General features: G+C 35.6%; 1 protein-coding gene across 1 annotated transcript in view; it reads left to right on the top strand.

Moving 5' to 3' along the window:
- Window positions 1-22,817, top strand: part of DACH1 (dachshund family transcription factor 1) — a 429,427-nt gene that overhangs the window by 228,028 nt on the left and 178,582 nt on the right. Inside the window, exon 3 of the mRNA XM_025441318.3 lies at window positions 10,397-10,558. Within this exon, the coding sequence (XP_025297103.3) occupies window positions 10,397-10,558 (162 nt within the window). The remainder of the gene's footprint in view (window positions 1-10,396; window positions 10,559-22,817) is intronic.

Below are 22,817 nucleotides of genomic sequence, written 5' to 3'. Positions count from 1 at the left end.
TTTCAGAATGTCACACACTGTCAGTTATTCTCAGGCTAGTAAGAGGCACCTGCTTGGAGTCAATGCACTGAGTAATTTGGGGTGATGAGTCATGTGAGTAGTAAAAAAGAATTGGGCCTTAGACAAACACGAGGACATCTAATGAGCAGTTTATTGGAGATGGAATAATAATAATGAGAAGAGTTCTTTAAAGATAGAGTCAAAGTTTACTTATTTCAGTATAGAGGGAAAATAAGTGTTTGCTCTTCTCTTTTCTCTTGTGCTATATTTAAAATATAGGACCCAACCTAATATAAACAATGTATTTTACCCATAGTCTAGGTTAAAAGTTTTGTGCACAGCTAAAATAGAAAGACCATTGTTTCTGTGGCAGATATATTTTAAGTTCTATGAAACTGATTTACAAACATTTTGGTCAGGTTTCTAAGTGAAATCAGCTTATACTTGTGACATCTGGTTGTCTATAACCTCGCCTCCCTATGCAATCTATAAGCTCCTTGAGCAAAGGGGATTCTTTTTCTTTCAATGATTTTGTAGTTTACTGTATTCTGTACTTTTCTTTTTACATTTATTGACAGAGTCAGTGTGGTCAATGCTGAACTGGGAGTTAAGGGAATTGGGATTACTCTATCATTATTTAATGGTGTGACTTTATAGAAATGATTAACCTCACTGCCCCTAAGTTTCATCTTCAGTAAAATAAAAGGGTCACATTAGTTAGTCTTTCTCATCTTCATGCTTTAGAATTCTAGACCCCAAGTGGCTGTTAACTATTTTTCTAAAGGCAGTAATGTTAACAGATGGAATAAAAGTGAGAGTTACATATTCAAGACCTTTTTGTGCCAAGTTCACTTTTCATAAATTACCTATTTTCTTATTTTAAATGATAGTAATTTAAAAATTTTAATTAATTGTGTTTCAGCGTGATTCTGTGTTAGTGGTCAGAAGTTGAGTGTTTCAAAAACTTCCATGGAAATTCCTCAGTGATTTAACACATGGCCAAATGACATACCCATGATATTCCCTCCATCAACTTACTACTGCTGTTACTTCCTTCACTCAAAGAGACTGATTTTAGGCTGTTCAGAACAAAAAGACTAAAGTTGATGCCTATTTGATTTATTAGCATTATCAATATTATAATAAACCCTTTCCATATATTTCTTCAAATTAGTGGTTGTTTTTGTTAATCCAAACATTTTTAAAATCTAATTAAATCAATTGAAAAACTGAAAACTGGTATAGAGAGTGTTTCCATTAATGGCCTCAAAGATCAATTTTCTTTTCTCTGCAGAATATAAATGTGTTTTAAAGGGCAGGGAAAGTCAGTCTAATGGACATTGGGAGACAAATTCACATTCAAAATCTTCAGTCTACCCTGATTCACAATTAAATTACTTATTCTTGTTCCTTATAATTCCTGTTGTTTAACCATTCAAGGGTGAGGACAGGTATATTTCAATCACAATCTTCCTTTATTTAGAAAGTATTGAAAAAATAAATAACGGTGAAAATTAGTGTCAGTTTTTTAGACAGCTGGTATTTAACTAAAGATAGGAAGAAAATGGGGGGTTGGGTGGGGGGAATAAGGTACTGGTATTTTCAAGTTGTTATATTGAGCCAAAAGTTCTTCTAAGACTTGGAGTGATTTCAACTGAGTTGTAATTCAAACTTATATGGAGCTTACAATGCACCTTCAACAGAGTTTTGCAAAGAGTCTATAAGAACTGTCAGGAGCAGAAAGATTACTTCACAGTAATGACTGTTGAATTGAACTATGCTTTTTGATGTTTTACTTTCTGAATTGAATTGTTGGACAAGATTAATTGCACACAGTGAGAGTTTTAAATGAATGGCCATGTAAAGCATTAAGTTTCTCTGTATGCCACTTGGGGGGAAAAAAGCCAGAAGGTTTAAATGAATAAATGCATTTAATGCACAAAATGCCTGGGCTAATTTTAAAACTCCTTTACTAACATCCTTTATTGAAAATAGAAACCCACTTTATTCATCTGTCTTGGTTATATTGCAGTGGTTGAAGTAATTTAATATTCCTGCTTTCCACTAATCTTCTAGTTCAACAGAAGTAAACAATAGGTTTCATAAATTAAAAATACACTCTTCTGAACATGCTTATAAGATTAAAAAAAAACAAGGCAGTAAACATTTATGACTGAAACAAACTAGATTGTTCAAATACTGCCATGATGTATCATGTATATCAATATGGCACTGTTATCAGTTAGAATGCAAACAAGGTTTTAAATGATGTGCCCCTTCATTTCAGCTGGAGAATCCGCTTCACACCATCTGCCTATCAGATGGTTAGGAACCAGGACTGCGTATTAATGCCACATGTTCTATTTTCCTCCTTCTTGTAATGGTTAGATTCATATTGCTAATAGCTGTGCATGAGCACTGTCGATGAAATTTCTGTGACGGTGGAGTGATGAGATATTTATAAGCCTCCTGTCTCCCTGAATAATCAGTAGGAAGAATGCCAGACATAAATAACTTATCAATTCCAGAATATTAATAATAACTACCATTGGCTATAATCTACTACATCTTTAAAATGGTTTCTTCTAAATTTGGGTAAAGTGACATAGACTAATAAAAAAGTCTGTCATATGGAAGCTTTGACTGCTTACTATCTCTTGCATATAACTCATTTTATTTAACCGTTATGTTTTAGGAAATACGTTTTATATGGAATGTGATGTAAAAGTAGACAACATATCAAACATTTGGAAGTCATCTTGATGTCTTTGAAACCAAAGATCAAAGATTGGACCTTTCAAGTTAATGAGCAAACAAACAGATCAGAGAAAGAATTTGACAGCAATATGTCTCTTTTATTGATATTTATAATCTATAGTTGTAATCTACTCTTTATCACAGGGGGTACTAACTTATTTGAAATAAATAGAATGAGGATACTTTTCTTTTGTTTTAGAAAGTGTGATCAGGATCGTATACGGCATTTGAAAGATTTAAAGGCTATATTGATAAAAGTTGAAAGCAGAAGAAAAATGCTATCTTTGCAAAGTAAAATAAAACTCTTAAGTGGTGGCAATGCCTGAATCTCTTCCGAAGATAAACCCATGGATTGGTTTTAGGATATTGAATTTGAAGTAGGGAAGGCTTTGTATCAATATAGCACAGAGTGGAGATTTAGTGATTTTAAGATAAATATGATCAATGTAGACTACTAAATGAAATGTTTAGATAGAAACATGGATTTTAGATTTCCATTTGTCAAATGGCTAAATTCTCACTCTACGCTGTTAGGTAGCTTTTGTCATAGTTGTATTTTTGTGAGTAACTGAACAAAGGTAAAACTAAACAAGGGCATTATGGATATTCTGGTTACTTGATAATATTTACTACCATTTTGCGGAGGCTTAGTATGTGCTCATGCTGTTGCATATATTATTTTGCCTTTATTCTCTACAACATCCCTATCATGTCAGAATTGATATCTCTGTTTTAAAGATGGGAATTTTGAAGCCTTGGGAATTATATAACTTGCAGCAGTATCCCAGATAAATTTGATGCATATTGTCCAAAGTTTATATGGCTTTTTAGAGCGCGTATTGTTTTTTAAGCATCATGTATTTACTCCCTATATGATAGTGAGTTTAGATAACTAGTAATTTCCATGACAGTCACTTATTCAACTAGAACTTTATTTTATTTAATTTTTTTAAAGATTTTATTTACTTATTCATGAGAGACAGAGAGAGAGAGAGAGGCAGAGACACAGGCGGAGGGAGAAGCAGGCTCCATTCAGGGAGCCTGATGTGGGAGTCGATCCCAGGTCTCCAGGATCACACCCTGGGCTGAAGGCGGTGCTAAACTGCTGGTCCACGGGGCCTGACCTCAACTAGAACTTTAAAGATTTTAGTAGAGCGTCAAAAAATAAAAGTAAAAGAAATATATGAGCCAAGTTAAGAATAAAATAAACTTCTAACAATATGCAGTTAATAAGATAATATAGAATTTTCTCTGAAGGAGCAGAGCAGAATGAAGCTCTCAGCATGTGTTTGTATTATAATTCAGACAATAATATGAAAGGCTATGTTTTAAAATTCTTTGTAAAAATCTATTTATTTTTTTATAATATAAATGTAGAGCTTATAGACATTTAACAGGAAAGAAGAAGAAACCTAAATATAAGGCTTATGGTCTTTAACCTAATTTTGATGTACAATCCCTTTCCTGAGGGCCAATTGGAGGTCTCGGAGTATACAAACTATGACTTACTATCCTTCCTCTGAAGAAAAATGTCTTTTTAAAACAAAATATTTCTCAATCCATTATTCTATTAGTGTGAAATGAGTGTTAAGTATACATGTAAGTTTCTCCCCTGTTAATTACATTGGATTTAAGATCTTGTGAAGAAAATGAAATTATATAATGTTTAACTTCGAGTTTAGTATATGTTTTTGTTTTGGCATATGAGATATTTAAATGTTCTTTGAGAGTGTAAAAAAGTAAGTTTGGTGAGGTAAAATAGGTGGGTTAATCATTCCTTAGTATAAGAGATTATTTATTTTTTCCTTCATCATATAATCAAACACACACACATATTTGTAATTTTTCTCTCAATGAGAGAAGGAAATCTGGTGAAACTCTTATCAGTTAAAGAACCAGGAGTGATAACCCAAGCTGTTTCAGGAACAGTTGCTGTACATGCCGAATAGATTCATACATGTAAGTGGTTGCTGGAGCTAATAATGGGCAGGATTGCTGCATCAGTAACACACCGAAGTGGCACATTACCTGGCTGGCCTTTCTGCTTCTGCTGTGGCAGGCTTAAGGCACAAGAAGACTTATTTTGACAAAAGTCTGCATCCTACTAGAGCAGTATCTCTCACATTCTGATTCCTTGATTGAACCTGATTTTATGTTTTAATAAGTTCCCTTGTTGATTCTCAAGCATACTCACTTCTGAAAACAACTGCAATGATGATCTGCTTGGTTAGTAAACTTTTATTGTAAGATGCAGACATACTTTAGTGTAAATTACTGTCATCCAATAATCTAAGGGCAGTGTATCAACCTGTTTGTTAGCTGTAAAGGTAAAAACACTGATTCCTCAATCCATCCCAGACATTGTCTCTGAATATGTCCCTGGGAAAGATAATCTCAAACTTTACCATGCAAGGCACCTGGATTTGATGTTGACTATCACTTTGAGAAACACTAAATTACCTAGTTCTGAGGTAAAAATGGTTCGTCTTGATTGGGAAGAGTTAGAACAATAGCAGATTTGCAGTATAATGTACTTGGGGGTAGGATACTGAAGGAGGACATAACAAAAATCTCTGTGGGGATGCTTTGATGGCTCAGTGGTTGAGCATCTGCCTTTAGCTCAGCGAATGATCCCAGGGTCCTGGGATTGAATCCCTAGTTGGGCTCCCTGCAGAGAGCCTGCTTCTTCCTCTGCCTATGTCTCTGCCTCTCTTTGTTTGTCTCTCAGGAATAAATAAAATCTTAAAAAAAAAATCTCCATGAATCTGAGGCAAGGGGAAAAGCGCTCTGAGAAAAGGATGAGGCAGGGAGGTAAACGTACATGGTAAATGTCATGTACAAAATCTGGCTTGAAAGAAGGAATATAGTCCCTTAGAGGAAGTGGGAGAAGGCTGAAGTGTCTAGAGCACAGACAGCAAGCAGACAATTCTTGGTTACATGAAAATGTTTTCACAGTCTGAGTTCTCTATAAGTAGAACAAAAGCTAGAGGTATTTTTTGAACTTATACTTTCTTTCAAAGACAACTTCATTTTGGAACAAAATATACAATGATACCTCTTTCTAAGAGCAAGTTGGAGGGGATTTGAGAATTACATCAGAGATTTGAAAGGGCCATTGAGAGGCCAACAGAAAGTACAATAAATACAGAGGGTGGGTGAACCTTTTGTGATTTTTTTTCCAGCCTGAGGCAGATGTGGCTTGGGAGAGTCCATGTGTTGCATTAAATTCATGAAATTTGCTACTCCTAGTATATTCACATTAATTGTAACATCAACATAATGCTTTAAATTACTTACATAGATATTGTTAAAATAGTGACCATATTTCTCCTATGGCTGTCCAAGTGATCTAGTTTCAGAAGTGTTTTTTCATTCAGTGAGAGTTTGTGGCAGGCACTGTGGTAGGTGTTTGGGATACATATATTAGGGGTGTATTTCTGTCCTTTTGGTGTTATAACCTAGTTATAGGAGCTAGTCTTTTTTTTTTTTTTTTTTTTTTTTATAGGAGCTAGTCTTAAACCTACCCTTCCCCCTATGGTAACCACCCTTCCACCTCCCTGCCCCCCACCTAAGAAGCATTAAAGAATTCAAGGGACTGAGTTTCTCTTCTCAGATGGCACACTGAAATGACTTGGGGAACAATGAAATGAACCCCAAAACATACAGATGCAGGAGTCCCCGACAGAATGTCCTATGGTAGGACTCAGCAATTTGCATGGGTCAAAAGCTCCATAGGTGATTCTGCTGCACAAAGGATGGCAAACTCACGTAGAGCAGGTTGAGAACACAAACGAGTGGATGGCTAGCTTTTCTCTAGAGGAGTAGGTAAGGTCATATCTTGAGAAATGAATTTTGAGCTGATTCTTGAAATGTTGATTGCTGTTTCCCAGGTAGATTGAAGAGTCAGGAGCTTGAGCCTGCTGCTCCTAGAGCATAATTTTTAAGCCATCAGATAATGGATATCCTGGCCGGTCTGTGGCAGGGATAGAAGAGCTTTTCTAGAAATGGGAACACATGCAAAATCTGGCTTGAAAGAAGGAATATAGTCCCTTAGAGGAAGTGGGAGAAGGCTGAGTGTCTAGAGCACAGACAGCAAGTGGGACCTGAGGAATGGATGATGCTACACAGGTAGGAGAGGGACTGAGCATGACGGGCCTGACAGCTGTGTTGAGCACCTTGCTTCCTCCTAAGAGCCGGCATTGAATTTCATGATTGGATTTTCCTTCCTACAAGATTTTTTTTAAAAGATTTTATTTATTTATACATGAGAGACACAGAGAGAGACAGAGACATAGGCAGATGGAGAAGCAGGCTCCCTCTGGGGAGCCCGATGTGGGACTTGATCCCAGATCCCAGGTTCTTGGGATCACAACCTGAGCCAAAGGCAGATGCTCAACGATTGAGCCACCCAGATATCCCTCTTCCCACGAGATTATGGTTACTGTGTTGTGGTGAGATTGGAAGTGGAGAAAGTGGAAACTCTTGAGAGGCTGCTGCAGGACTCCATTGAAAGAAAGATGGCAGCTGGCACAAGAAGGAGTTGAGGAAATGTTAAAAATGGCCCGAATTTAAAAGCTAGAATTAGAATTGTGAGCCAGGTGAGTTAGGGACTAAAATCAGCAACTGCTGAAAATGTCAGAGCTTTTTTCCTGTCTTCATTAAAGTAGACTAAAAAATCAGTGTAAGTATTATATAGTTCGGTTATAGCACATATGAGTCATGTGCTTCCAGTAGTCGTGTCTCCCCGCCCCCTCTCATCTGCAGTCTCCTTCTCCCAGTTTGGTCAGCCACTGTCTGGAAGCAGATGATCCTCCTTCTGGCAAATCATCGAAGGTCCATAGTAACCAACACTATGTCATAGTGCCTATGTCATTCCCCTCACTCTGTCTCATCACGTGGCTATTTATCATCTCACATCATCACAAGAAGGGTGAGTGCAGTATGATGAGATATTTTGAGGGAGAAAGACAGAGATGACATTCACCTTTTATTATGGTATGTTCGTTATAACTGTTCTATTTTATTGTTAATCTCTTACTTCCTAATCGATACATTAAACTTCGACATTGGTACATAAGTATAGAAAAAACACAGTATGTATAAGGTTCTGCACTATCTATGGTTTCAGGTATCCGTTGGAGGTCTTGGAACATATCTTCCGTGGATAAGGGGGGAACCACTGTGTATCTTTTGAAATTTTTATTAGAAATGTAAAGCTATGGGGATAGATTGTCAAGTGGATACATAGGAGAGTAGCATAAATAAGATTAGATAAGGGACGTCTGGGTGGCTCAGTGGTTTAGTGCCTATCTTTGGCCCAGGGTGTGATCCTGGAGTCCTGGGATCGAGTCCCACATCAGGCTCCCTGAGTAGAGCCTGCTTCTCCCTCTGCCTGTGTCTCTGCCTCTCTCTCTCTCTGTCTCTAATGAATAAATAACTAAAATCTTTTAAAAAGCAGATAAATAAAATTATGAAAAATATTTTTAGAAGTAAGGGTTCATGTCATCAGGTAAGGAGAAGTAAGATTCTTCTAGCTAAGGGGGCTATGGCTAGCCTGCCAAATCCTGCAGGAATCATAAATATGAATGGACTTTTTGAGGAAGTAGAATGCAGGGCATGCCTAATGTTTAACAACATGATATGGCTAGGGATGCCTGGGTAGCTTAGTCAGTTCATTGAGTGTCTGACTCCTGATTTTAGCTTAGGTCATGATCTCAGAGTCCTGAGATCGAGCCCCACGTGGGCTCAGTCAGAGCCCACCTAAGATTCTCTCTCCCTCTCCTTCTTCCTCTATCCTATGCTCTCCCTCACTCAAAACAAAACTTATTTGCATGATCTATCTCATTTAATCCTCATGTTATCCCTTTGTGAGTAGAATGACTTTACAGATGAAGAAACCATACTCAAAAAGACTTTATGGCTTAAGGCTACACCATATATAGTTATATTTCATGCTACTGAATTTGATTCAGATCTGTATAGTAATAACAATCACATCTCAAGTTGTAGTTTTATCTTCCTTATTTAATGCTATGAACAAGATTTACCTGCTGCATAAAAGCAAAGATAAAGGCCTTGCAAATGTCATAAATTAGAGATGGGACCACACCAGGCAATGACGGGATGGGGCATGTGGGATGGCTAAATTTTTGACGAAACAAAATTGAGGAAGAGAGAGTTGCTGGGAAGTACAAGGACAAGGAGAATTTTAACAGGAAAGAAAATGTTCTGAAACACCTTTGAAGGAAATGAGTAACTGGGGAGTAAATTCAATCATAGGAAGATGAGAGAATCAGTTCAAGTTGGGACTTAAAAGGCAACAAATGTACAGTCTAGACCCTGATGAATTATTTGAATTTACATCACTGCCTTTTTAGAGGGTAGTTATCAGTTTTTCACTCAAAGATCCATTCTGAAAGTCTTGTTGCATTGGGGTGAAAGTTGTCAAGGCCTCTTGGTCTGATCTGAAGGAGAGGTGAGCTCTTCTAGCCTCTAAAAAATAGCAGAGATTTCTAGGGAGGAAAAAAAGACTTTCTGAGGTTGTAACTTATTTGCCGTAGTAACCAGAAGTGATGATTAGTGGGGAGGAAAAGAAGAGAGAGGTGTTCAGTCTCTAATCCACCAGCTGGGAGTGGAAATAAATCACACAGATAAATTCAACCCGAGTTGAAGCACTATAGTTAGAAACTCTGTAGCAGCCATAGCAAAAAGAGTATGGAGAGTGGGGATCTATATCCTTTCCTAGAATGTAAAAGTTTTAGAATTAGGAGAAATTATCCAGATATTGCAGTGTCTGTCATTTTGCAGATGAGGGATGCCAGGATGAAGTGAACTGACCTGGTAAAAGTTCACACATTTAAGAAAAACAAACCACTCTCATGCCCCAGAAGCTCTGCTATCTATAGCCTGTACCTAAAGCATGGCTCTAGCTTTCTGTTCTACCGTAATCTGGCCTCAAATTCTATTTCTAATCCTCAGGTCCGCTCCTACCTCCTGTTCTCTGGATGAATAGATGTGAATTGTTTCCAGACAAACATGGCACAGTGGTTTAAAGTGTTCGCTCTGGGACTAGAATGCTGTGGGATGAGAAGTTAGGGACGGGAGCTGTGGGGCAAGGTTATTCCAAAGGAAATGAATGTGTGAAAGCACAAGCTTCAAGAGGCAGGGCACGCATGCGTTTTGGTGGCATGTTCAGGTAGCTGGAGGGTGGCCTGAGGATGAGGAAATGGAGCAAGTAGGTAGGTTTGCACTTTCCAATAAAAGGCTTTGTGTATTAAGCTAAACAGTTCAGAACCCCCACCCACACCCCACACCCCAGGTAGTTGCAGATGATTTGAAGCAGGGAGTAACATACTCAAATTGGTTTGTTTGAGAGGGAATCCTGGATGCTTTTCTACCTCTGTCCTCCTATGTACGAATTATGTTTCTGCTAATATTTAATTTGGGAGTTGAGAGTGCTTTCTACCTATCATATCAATTTTGTTTCATTGGCTAGTCAGGAATGAACATAGGTTATCAGAGTGTTGCATAGAGGAATCAGATATTCTAATATGTTTGTATGTGTGCTCTATAAAGTACATGGACTATTACATGAAAGATCTGCATTTGAATTACCTTGTTTTTAATTTATTCTTTTAAGGTCTGACAGCAGCAGCCGCAGCAGCTGCCGCTGCTACCAACGCAGCCATTGCCGAAGCAATGAAGGTGAAAAAAATCAAATTGGAAGCCATGAGCAACTATCATGCCAGTAATAACCAACATGGAGCAGATTCTGAAAATGGGGATATGAATTCAAGTGTTGGTAAGTTGTATATTCACGGAAACTTTTGTGATCATGTGGCTACCAAATTACTTTCTTTTCAGGACAAAACTATTGGGTCCCCATTTAAGAAGCTGGTACTTTTAGCTTAGAAAACAGTGTATATACCATTTGCACCTCTAACAACATGCACTCTAAATAATTAACAACATAATTTTTAAATATAGGACCAACTTTATATATGCAACTTCTAACAGCATTCAGTTAGCATCTTTCATAATACAATCAAGTTTTAAAAACAGAATTTTGATTTAGTGTAGTTTTGCTTTCATAGAGAGTGTGTGTAAGTAGGTGGGGAAGAGCAGAGGGAGAGAGAAGATCTTAAGCAGGCCTCACTCCCAGTGCAAAGCCCCACATGGGGCTCTACCTCAGGACTCTGAGATTGTGACCTGAGCCAAAATCAAGAGTTAGACACTTAACCCACTGAGCTACCCAGGTGCCCCAATAATCAGAAATTTAAAATATTGATTATATCAGTGTCTTTTTAGAGGGTAGTTATCAGTTTTTTACTCAAAGATCCATTTTGAAGATCTTGTTACATTGGGGGGAAAGGTAAGGTGACAAAAATATTTACAGACAAACCCATACTTTATCTTTTTAATTCCTCATGGATTTGTTATCAAATAAGTTTGCATCAGCAACAGAACATATAAACTCAATTTTTTCATGTGCTGCCGAGAATAAGAATTATGTTGAGAATTCTTTCTGTATATAACCATTACCAATTTCTCTCATTGTAAATGTACTACTTTAATTTCTGTTGATTTTTTTTTCCGTTCTTGAAATGTGGAAAAAGAGATGAAATTTAATAGTCACTGTTTAAACCAAAACCAACAGCTTTCTCTTTGCAGAATTCATTTGAGTAGTTCGTTTTTTCAAAAACAACTTCACATATATGGTTTAACTTTAATATTGATGGTATCTCAAGCATCTGTGTGTTGGTAAGATAAAACATTGTATTCTGCTACTACACTGTATTGTTTCTCTTTAAAATGTAGAAACCATGCTCAAAATATATTTAGCAAGAGAAATTTAGCTATTCTAAGATAGTGTAAGATACTATATCCAACATATGTTCATGAAGGACACAGTAATTCAGGGCAGTTCAATTAAATTTTCTTTTCCATGCAGTGTTTTAATAGATTATTTCTTTAGATAAAAAGCAGCTCTCTCCTTTCTGTCCAATATGACATATAGTTAAGGGTATTTGAAAAAATACTATGGATTGTAGTAATCATCATTCTTACAATGGGATACATCTTCCATGGGAGCACACACTAGATATGAATGATAGAGTAGGGAGTAATTGTCAAATATATGTACAATACACAAAATACCATTGCTTCAGTGATGCCAAAGGGTAGTTTCTAATAGAGTAGAAAAGGGGAAAGCAGAATTTTTCCATAGCACTACACAAGGGAAATAGAAGAGGGGTGGCAATAAGGGGTTCAGTTTGAGAATAGGTTATAAAGAAGATGGTGGCAATTCTTAGAAGGATGAAAAGATATGAAAAAGAGCCAAAGCTATGGCTCTACAGCTGGACGGGATGAAGGAAAACATGAGTGCTTGCATTTCTGGTGATCCTAGGGGGAGGATGGAGGGCTGTGGGTTGTTAAGGTCATGGTTCACACACATAAATTCAGACTTTTGAAAATTAAAAACAGTTTTGAAGTAAATGAATGAATTATAATATTCCTATTAGAACTATTAAGTACATGTTTGTTTGTTTGTTTTAAATAAGCAGTCTTTTTCTTTGACCTATAAAGTAGAACAAAATTAGACACTTTTAAAAACAAGTAATTGGCTACTATAAATTTTAGTGACCATTGTACAACAGTCTGGGTTGTTTTCATAATTTTAGAAGGATAAGAGTTTAATGCAGACTGTTCTTAATAGTTGGTGTTAAGAGGAGGAATATTTAAATTAGGCAATTTAATAACATTGAAAACAAAAGATATTAAAACATGATATCTCTCTTTGAATTTCCTGAGCAGCAGAGCAGAAGTTGACTTTGGAAAATCCAATAGGTATAAGATAAGGAGAACATGGCTCATAATTAGGCATTGACATACATTTCATATTTGCTATTATAGAATAATATTTGCCTGTTGACCAAATTGAGGTTTACCTTAATTGTTTTTGGTACATAGGCTACCATAATGACTTAAAAAAGAAACAATTTGATTTTTCTTTTGTGTTCTAGTTGGCAGAAATCACTTTTCTTCCATCAAGGTATTTAGTTGGCAATTTATATTGCTTTTTGGTTTTGACCCCCACCAACTGACACCAGTTTGAATCAGGAGCAGAAATTTATTTGAATTTTCCTACAGAGTCTTAATATTTTTAGAGTGCATTAACATTGATGTCATTGCCAGTCCTTGAGGCAAGTAGATCATTTCTGTTAGATGTCAGTAACTAGTTTGGGGATACATGTTATCATTGTCATTTTTATTCTATTCTCACATGCCACATAAGAATTTATGATTTATTATCTTTCCAGAGCACCCCCCTTCTTTTGCTAGAGATCAGGGAAAGAAGGTTTGGTGGAAGGGTTGGGTAAGGAAGGTATAGGGGACTGGTGGGTATTGGGGTTGAGCTTGCACAAACCGAAGTAGTTGTTGAATTGGGCAGTCGCTTTATATGCATCCGCACCCCCCTTCTTTTTTCATTCTGACAATAGTGCCTGCCTCTTGGTAAGTGTTCAGCAATTACCTGCTCTGTGACTTTGAGAAGTTATCTAAACTTTCTGAGCCTAACATTGCATGTCTGGAAAATGGCATAATAATATCAAATCATGAGAATGAAAGAAGATCCTATTTGTCAAGTGTTTATTTACTACAATGTCTGCTTATCACATTGTTTGGTCACCAGTAAGGTTAGTCATATTGGTACTGCTTTTGCTATTATTATTATGTTTCCACATTTGCCTCCTGAAAATGACCTTTTTTTTTTTTTTTACAATCATTAACTATTTCCTTTTCTGTTTTCCTATTCTCTATTTTCCTATTTGTTACACTGCAGGCCTGTGAGTAAATTTGGGGGGAGTTATTGTATCACTTGGCTTTTGTTGTGCCTTTGATTTTAACCCATTCTAGTTACACAAAATAACTGTAATCTAGTCCCAGAATTCAGGGGCCATACAGTCCATGGGAGGGATGGCTATGTAAGCAGGCAGTCAAAACAGGATATGCTAGATCCAGGAGCTTCAGCTAGCACAAGGTGCTTAGGAAGTGGCACTGAAGCATATGAATTCCAGAAGGAATCCCAAGAATCTCAAAGGCCTATATTTCAGAATACAAACTTACTGCTCTCATGAATCTATCAATTGTCTCTTTGAAGGAGTGAAACCCCTCAGAGAGGTGCTACTTACATGATGTATTGTTGCTGCTCAGCCCTGCCCAAATACAGTGACATTTTTGAAATCAATTCAGGTTTTCTTCTTTTTCTTGTACTCATCTGGCTCACAAGTTATCTTAAACATTTTAGGCTCTCCTGTATAGGAACACTGCACCCCCTACCCCCGCCCCCCACCCCGGTTGTAAGTAAATCCTTACTGCCTCTGGAAACAGATTTTGTGTTTGTTTGGTTTGGTTTGATTTGACTTAGTGAGGCGAAGAGGCATTTTTATTACACATGACTCCTTCCAGTTCTTAACAATGAATTGTCAAAATTAGCCCCCAAAAAAGGTGTTTAGAGAAATCTATGACACTGACAAATAATTATTTTTTATCCCAATTTTGCATGGTAACCTTGAGCTCACATCTTTCCAACAGAATGATCACTTTAGGAAGAAGTGAGGACTTCAGGATAGATCCGAGTGAGGCATCAGCACGCTGAGTAAAATATATGGCCGTGTCTCCATTCTCCCTCATCCACAATCAATTGGATTCTTTTAGTTTAATATTTACTTGCTAAGATGAGATGCTAGTCTGCATGGTGATAAACAGTCTGCTCCTGGCATCTGAAGGTGACCTGTCAGTTCATATGGACAAATCTCCTGCTTACTGAAATGTACAAAATAAATCATTAAAGCAGGCAGGTGCTCATTCCCAGATTTAAATCACCATAGATTTATGATTTGAATTAATGCTTCATTTGGCCATAGAAATAGATGCTGAGACAAATGATATGCACTGGTTGGGGTTTCCATACTGTAGCCATCCTGATATTGATTACTGAGATGTCTTTGCAATCTCTTGTTTATATCAAGTACTATCTTGTGACAGGTTGGCTGATATGAGCTACATTGCAGATAAGAAGGAAAAATGTCCTGGATTCTTTTTAGTGGCAACACTATCCACAACATACAGGCCAGATAAATTGCTATTTTTTTGCTTTAAGGACTGATCTACATAACCAGCTTAAAAAAAATGCTGCTTGGAAATTGGGACTGGGATATTGGAAAAGCAGAATTTAAAACCGGTGAACCCAAGGTCAATCCCACAGTATCTATAGCTGTGTTTTTATCTGCTTATCTTTTTTTGGGGGGAGGCATCATGCACATTTTTGAGGATACTAAGTTAATCACAGTCGATTTAATCTAAATAAAGGAAACTTATTTTTACTTCTAGTTTTTAAATGCTATATAAATATTGACATAGTGAGCATCTCAGTAGTTTCTATGTTATTTAAATACTTGTTAAACCTAATATCGTATTCCCTTAACTAATGACAACAAAGGAAATGACTCTTTAAAGATAAATACATTAAATATTATTCCCAAGTGCAAGACTTTGTGCACTATAATTTACCAGGAGGCAGGAAAAGACTGCATTTTTACCTTCTCTTAACATTTTATTTAAGGAAAACACTATGTACACAGTTTAAAGAATACTCGGAGGATTTAAGAGGGACCTTTGCCACTAGCTAATATCTGACTCATAGAACTGGTAAACAGCTATCAACAATAGTAGATTGCTTGCTTAGTAGGAAATGAGTTCATATCTATTCAAAATGTGATCTCAAAACAGATGTCCCAAGAAAATCTCATTGTTTAAACTATAGTCAGAACCCCCTAACTGCTGTTATTTCTTTAAGGAAGTGAAGTAATCTTAAGACTTCAGAATGTCTCCTGAACACTGTGGAACCCAAGCAAGAGTATACCGATGCAGTGACCCACAAACTGCACACATCTCACATGCCTGAAATGTATGATTCCTTTTCATTTTCTTAAGCTTGCAATAGTTAACGAGGATGTAAGAATTTCAAGTAAACACCAGAACTTGAGTTTGGGATGAATGGCTGTGTTCTTCCATAATATTCCTTACTCCTTATTTCTGTCCATCAGCCAACAACAATAACAAAAAAAAAAAAAAAAAAAAGGAAGAAAAGCCAGGCAGATAGGAGATAAAATTATCTTACCCAGCTGACCATCCTCTTATCTTTTTTTTTCTTGGAAAAAAACAAAAAAACCATTCCTGAAGAAATATAATAGTTTATACTGTAGTCATTTCCTTTCTTCTAACTCACGTGTGTATTTGGAAGAAAAATTAATTTTATGATCTCAGGAAAAAGTCTTGGAGACCTTGAGAAAGCAAATAAAAGGAAACTGAGAACACAGGCCACCAAGCAGAGCTCTGCAGTTGCACATTGGATCCTCTGCCTTGGCAATGTTAATGAACCTCAAATCCTTCCTATAATTAGATGAGGGAATTGCTTATATTTTCAAACAGATGATGCTGCTATAATGAAACGATTGACAGGGAATTTAAGAGTGTCTACAGTAGTCATTTGGTTTCTGTTATAAAAAAAAAAAGTTTAAAAAGAAGATTGGCTTTAGACATAGGTCCTGAGAGAGGTAGTAATTTACATAGCATGCTATGACAGGTGTCTTTGTATAGTAAGGAAATAAAATGGAAGACTAGAGAAATGATGGGCAGGTACAGCAATTTTTTGGGGAGGGGTGTCCTATGCTTATTCTGCTTAGGTTCTTTAAAAGGGGCCGAGGCTCAAGAGATGGATCCGGATTGAGTGCACAGCTGTAACTGCTGATGAGCTAATTGCTCCTTATCTCTCAGCCCCATTCATCTTCATTTTTTACCAATTACTGAGAATTATCTGTGTTCTCAGTTGGATATGAGAGTTAATCCTTTTTGGTTAAGCTGGCAGTACTGTGAGCAGATTCCAAATCGGAGGGTGAAAAAGCCAAAGCAAGCTTGCTCTAAAAATGTCTCCAGTTCAATTACAGTATCACTGATTCATAAGAAATTTGCCATTGTTTAACAGATTAAATGTGGAAAGTTTTTTTTTCGAACTTTCTTAATGTTTCTCTGCCTAACAATGATTTGTAAGATCCTTCTTCCTGTCTGATGAGTAAATTTAACAATATTAACAGTCAGAGTCTTGTAAACACGGAAACACACATAAGACTACCCTAAAAGGCCAAAAAGATTCTGACAAATGAAATGAGAAATACTTTAGAACTGATAGCTGTCAATTTATATATAAACACTTTAAATCGATGCTTTTGCTCTGTGACTTCACATATGGTGAGGAAAGTATGCCCAAACATAAACCTTTTCACAAATGTCACATTAGTGGAATTTTAATGGAAAGACCACATAAGAATCTCTTGAAAGTGTAGGAACTGCCATGGTTTGTAATTCAATCGATTGTGAATAAGCCATATGGTTCACATCATTCCCTATGCAAAAGATGTCTTCATATCCTGACATTTCACACAAAATTGCTTACCCCAACATTAAAAATCTAAGAAGTAGTAAGCCACTCTTTCATAAATTTTAATGAATTTGTAGATATTTAGTATTTCTGGCATTTTTCCACATTAAATATTTCTAAATATGGCATTCTAATATGAAAATATAAGGAATAAACTGCTAACTTAAAATTATCAAAAATTATTAAGATTTAGACATCTTCTAGCATGACCAAGATAAGTCCTTTTAGATGCATCCACAAACTGAAATGGGAGAGCAGAGAGCAAAATATGTCAGAAGATTTAGCTTCTGGGGCAGCCCCAGTGGCGCAGTGGTTTAGCGCCGCCTGCAGCCCGGGGTGTGATCCTGGAGACCCGGGATCGAGTCCCACGTCTGGCTCCCTGCATTGAGCCTGCTTCTCCCTCTGCCTGTGTCTCTGCCTCTCTCTTTGCTCTCTCTGAATGAATAAATAAATAAATCTTTGAAAAAAAAAAAAGAAAATTTAGCTTCTAGTAGTAACATAGCTAATAAATAACTTAGCTACTGAGATAAGTCTCTTAATTTCTCAGCTTTCTTATTAATAAATAAGCAGCTTGATGCTCAGTTACCCTCTTAGCTTTAAGATTCTTTGATTTTTGAAAACTCCTAGAGGATAAAAGGCAAGAAGGTGTGCTTTTATGGTGATTTCTAAAATAAAATACAAATATGAAATAATATAAATGTCCAAAACAAGGCACCATTAAGTATACTTTAATACATAATTTCACATAATTCTGCAGCCATTACACATGAGAGGTAAGGGTAGAAAATATTTATTTTGAATATAAGAAAAAAGATGATAAAAATTTTATACTTTTATAATATATATGTTCTTTTCATTAGAGTTAGAAGGAACTAGACAAGAATCTATGTTGTTATCTCATTGTGGTAAAATTATGAATATTTGTCAAAAAATATAATATAGCTTCAAATTAGATCATTTTTAAATGACACATGAGTATGTTAAAAACTGGTCATTTTATTAGGCCCGTTTTTGTGATTATCTAGCAAGTGCATCATTTTGCATTTTCTCTCATGACATTTTTTAACTTTATTGGTTATATAAAAGAAGAGGAACACCAGTGATCATAACAGTGACCATTTATGGAAAAAATACATTTGTATTTTTAAAAGAACTTTTTTCTCGCTTAAAAATTTTTGAGCACGTATTTCTAAACCCATGCTTATACATTAAGAAAATCACCAGAGTTTGATCAGTGACATAAACTAGTTTCCTGTGTGAATTATTAAATGTATTTCATGGTATAGATAAGTGGAATGCAGAGAATGTTTTCACTTTTTATTTAGTGTCTGGTTCATTTTCATGATTTTTTTTAGTTTATATGGACGTTGAAGAACATAATGAGGAAATATTAGCCTAATGTTTTTGTTTCAGTTTTAATATTGCTTATTCCTACTAATGACAGGATAATGAACTAAGCCTGATAATTCAAGCATTTCATATTAAGAAATGTAAATTAAAGATGTTCTATTCCTGTAATCGTAAAACAAGGAAATGTAAGATATATCCATTCAGATATGTTATATGATAGACTCTATCACATTCCAGGAGATTGAGAGCATTTATGACAGACTTGGAAATACGATTTTCATTGAGGAGAGCCCTAAAAATGAGCTTTGGCAATCTACACCAACATGCCATAATGTTCATAGAAACTTCAAAAATATAGTAGGAGCAAACATTTCAGTTTAAAATAACCTCAGACCTTCTTCAACTCCTTTAGTATCAGATAACTGATGTTATTCATGAGTAAGATTATTGTATCTGTTTTAGATTTTGACTTCCTGTGATGATATACAATTAAAATAAATCTTCAACTTTGTGATCCATAAATTATAATGTTTAGTGATATAAGTTTTCAGATACCTCAGGATGACCTGCTATTAGAAAGTTTATTCTTTGAGATGTCACTAGGGTGTTCATGGTCCAACATTACTGTGAGTGTGAGCCTACAAGTTTATAACTCTGAGCCCAATGCCCCGTCACCAGACGTAGTGTTTCATATTCGTGTAACTTTGATTCTTCTCCAAATTGTCCAATATTCCAAAATTGTACAAAGTCATCCGTATGAATCCTGGCCTGTCAAATTGAATATACAATGGCATAACTAAATGATAATAAGTAAATAATATTATCGTTGACATAAATGCCTGAAAGTGTCAATTCACTTATGATGAAATAATGTGACATACATAATCTTGCACATTCTTGATGCCCCCTCCTCCCCTCAACCCCCATGAACCTCGATCATTTGGAAAAGAGGAAAGAAGAGAGGACTTAAATATGGTTTTCTTTAACAGCAGGTTATAATGGAAACACAGACCCTTACATTCAGTGCTGAGAGAATTACCAGTTTGATAATGATTAGGAATGTTGTTATTAAAACAGTATGTGCAGTTCATTTTCAACAGTTTTGAATTAGAGTGTGCACTAATGAAACGGATACGGTTTCCTTCACAAAGGGCAGATCTGTGAGTTAATATCGCTGCAGCAGTGCCTCGCAGACCCTGCCTTTAGCTCTATTTGTATTTCACAGCATGATAAGCAAAGAGTGTTGATTTCCAAGGATCCCGCTGATGAAAGGTAATGGCATTATTACATCTTTATCTCAAAAGCAGAACTGAGTGGTAAATGATTTTTTTTTCTCTGTTGCACAAAAGATTTCTTGGTTAGAAAGCCTTTTTTATTTCTTTACTCATTTTAGTCTTGGAAATGAGATGTTATTATTTAATGTCTGCACAGCAAGCTTGAAAGCACCTAATAGCGAATGGATTGGAAGTGAAGTACCTCCTGCTCACAGATATGGATCTTCTCAGTCACACGCTGTACCAGCTGTCATCCCAGCCATACTGCTGTGATTTAATTAGTCTGTTTATGTCCTTTCTAATAATATTTCCATCTCTATGAAAGGGCAAATGCGACAGGGACTTTTTCCCTTTCTGGTTCTGCCGACTGGAGAATGTGGCCTACATCTGATATGTGGGGGCACAGGACTGAATCACCATTCCTGTCACTTCAAGCTGTTGATAAATTGTTCAGCCAAGAAGTGTACTTTCTTCCTTGGGGTCATTTGTAGTCTAGGAGCAATAATCTGCATAGGGACAAAGAAGAGAGGCTATGTGTGTATATCCAGTTTTATATATATATATATATATATATATATATATATATATATATATATATATATGCAGGTGTTGGAAAATTAAGACAAATTATAAGAAAATGTGAGCTCTGTGTTTTTATCAACACTGTGCATGTTTTTATGGCACCTATTTAAGTCTTTTCGTCAACTGAGTCCTTGCAGAATTACAGCATTTCAGGAATTCACAGGAAAGTTTTCCATTTTTTTTCTAAATGAAACTTCATAAGAGAAGTTATTCATCTGAAATTTTACATATACAACTGCAACAATTGAGATCTTTGGGAAAATCTGTTTTATACAATATATTACATTTCAGGATATCCAGGGAAAGAAAACTTCACCATCTTAATGGAACATTTAATAATGGTATTTTTACTTAAACTGTTCCCCCAGAAAGTATATTTCACTTAAAAAGATAGCTTAGGTTCAAAACAAACTCCACACACACAATTCTGTAAGAAAGCATAAATTAATAAACGAATAGAAAGGTGATATGACTTTATCAAATATAATGTGGTGATTAATCATTTCTACTCAGGCACTATCTATGCTATTTGAGTGATTCAAGGGTACTTTCAAACCCAATGGCCTTGTGAACATTCTTGGTTCTGCCTTAGGATTCTAAGTGTCTAATGTTTTATGAGATACAGATCCCACAGATGGGAGAAAAAAGGGATTTCTGAAGCCAGTTTCAGTTGTTTTAATTTCATTTGTGTTTATGTTAGAAACAAAAAGTCTATAATTTATAAATAATCCATTAATTGGTTAATTAGTTCTATGTGTTTTAATCTGTTTTTTTTTGGAAATAGGTTCCATTTTCTTTATTTCACTATAATTTATCTCAGTGCTGAAATTGTATTACAGGGTCTTCTGAGCTTCTTCTTTCTGGATTATCTTGCTTTTGCTTATGTTCTGTTTTTCCTCTCTCATTCTTCACTGTTGGATAACCCAATTACATTTTTGGAAGAGGGCTTGTTAAAACAATGGGTATATATATATATATTGGCAATGTAAGTCCAATGTTTATTTTATGTAAAAATATTGAGGTTAAAAAATACTAATCTTATCAATATGGTCAAATTGTTTTTCTTTAACAACCTAAATTTCAGCCTTCTAGACTTGCAGTTTTAATGCACACAGGTATGTGTTGACTTCTTGTTTTTTCATATACCTATCATTGTCCAAACCTGTGCCTATATCAAGAGAAAAGGTCATAGTCTAGAATTTTTAAAAATTATGATATCAAATGAGCATCAGGACTATAAAATTTCTTATTTCTCTTAGTAAATAATAGCACTATTTTCATTTCCTTAAATTTCTCTTCATGATAATATATGAGCTTAGCAATTAAATAGCTAAATCTCTCTCTTTCTCTCTCTCACACACATACACATACACAAATATTCAGTCATTCATACTTGTATCCCAGTATTTCAGCTTTCAAGAATCTCTTGTTAACTTTTTATAGGCATAAACTAGATTTACTAAATACGTTTCCTTAATTATTTTATTTTATAAAAATATAGACATACTTATTTGGCAGTCTTTCCACTGAGGTGTAATTTCACTGCTTTCTACATTGGCTATACAGTGGAAACTAAATGTTGATGATTAAGTTATCTTGACAAGAACCATTTTGATGCTTTGAAAAAACCCACCACGAAGCATTTGATGGTATTTTTTATTAATTGGATAAATGAATTGTGAGATGTGTGATTGCATGATGATGTACTCATTTAGTTGTTGCTTTTTGCTTTTACTAATCTCTGTCATATTGGATTTATAAATGGAATGGAGTGACCTTTGAAACTGTGATGGAAATGAAGAGATAAACACAACTTGAAAGGACAAACCAATTAATATCAATGTGTTTGTTACACATACAGGAGGAATTTTAATCCTTTGCTCTCTACAGTAAATATGTGATTCATTTGTTGAGTAAAGGAGCACACTTTTTGGCAGTTACAGCTTTTAATCTTATTTTTTCCAAAAATATATAGTTTCATATGACATTGTGTATTTGACACACAATTAAGGTTTTTTTAGTGCTTGAATATTGGTACTGCCATAAAAGGTGTGACAGTATCCCTTTTTAATAAGAAAACAGCTATATACATATATATATTCAAACATATGCAAGTAGGATATTCATCTACATTCATATTATATGTTTTTAAATAAATATTGTAACCCTGATTATAGCAAATTCTTGAATAGGCCTCTATTTTGTAAATTTAGACTCATAACTGATCCTTTCCATTGTCCATAGAGTGGATTTAGATTTTTTCCTGAAAATCCTGATTCAGGAATCATAAATAAAGCCTTTAGTGTTTTAACCTGTTGACCTGTAATGTCAAAAAATATTGTTCAGAATCACTGAGT

The sequence above is a fragment of the Canis lupus genome, chromosome 22 (genome assembly GCF_003254725.2).
Source record: "Canis lupus dingo isolate Sandy chromosome 22, ASM325472v2, whole genome shotgun sequence".
Lineage (NCBI taxonomy): Eukaryota > Metazoa > Chordata > Mammalia > Carnivora > Canidae > Canis > Canis lupus.
Note: the sequence above shows the minus strand (reverse complement) of the source record. Positions and strands in the feature narration are given on the sequence as shown.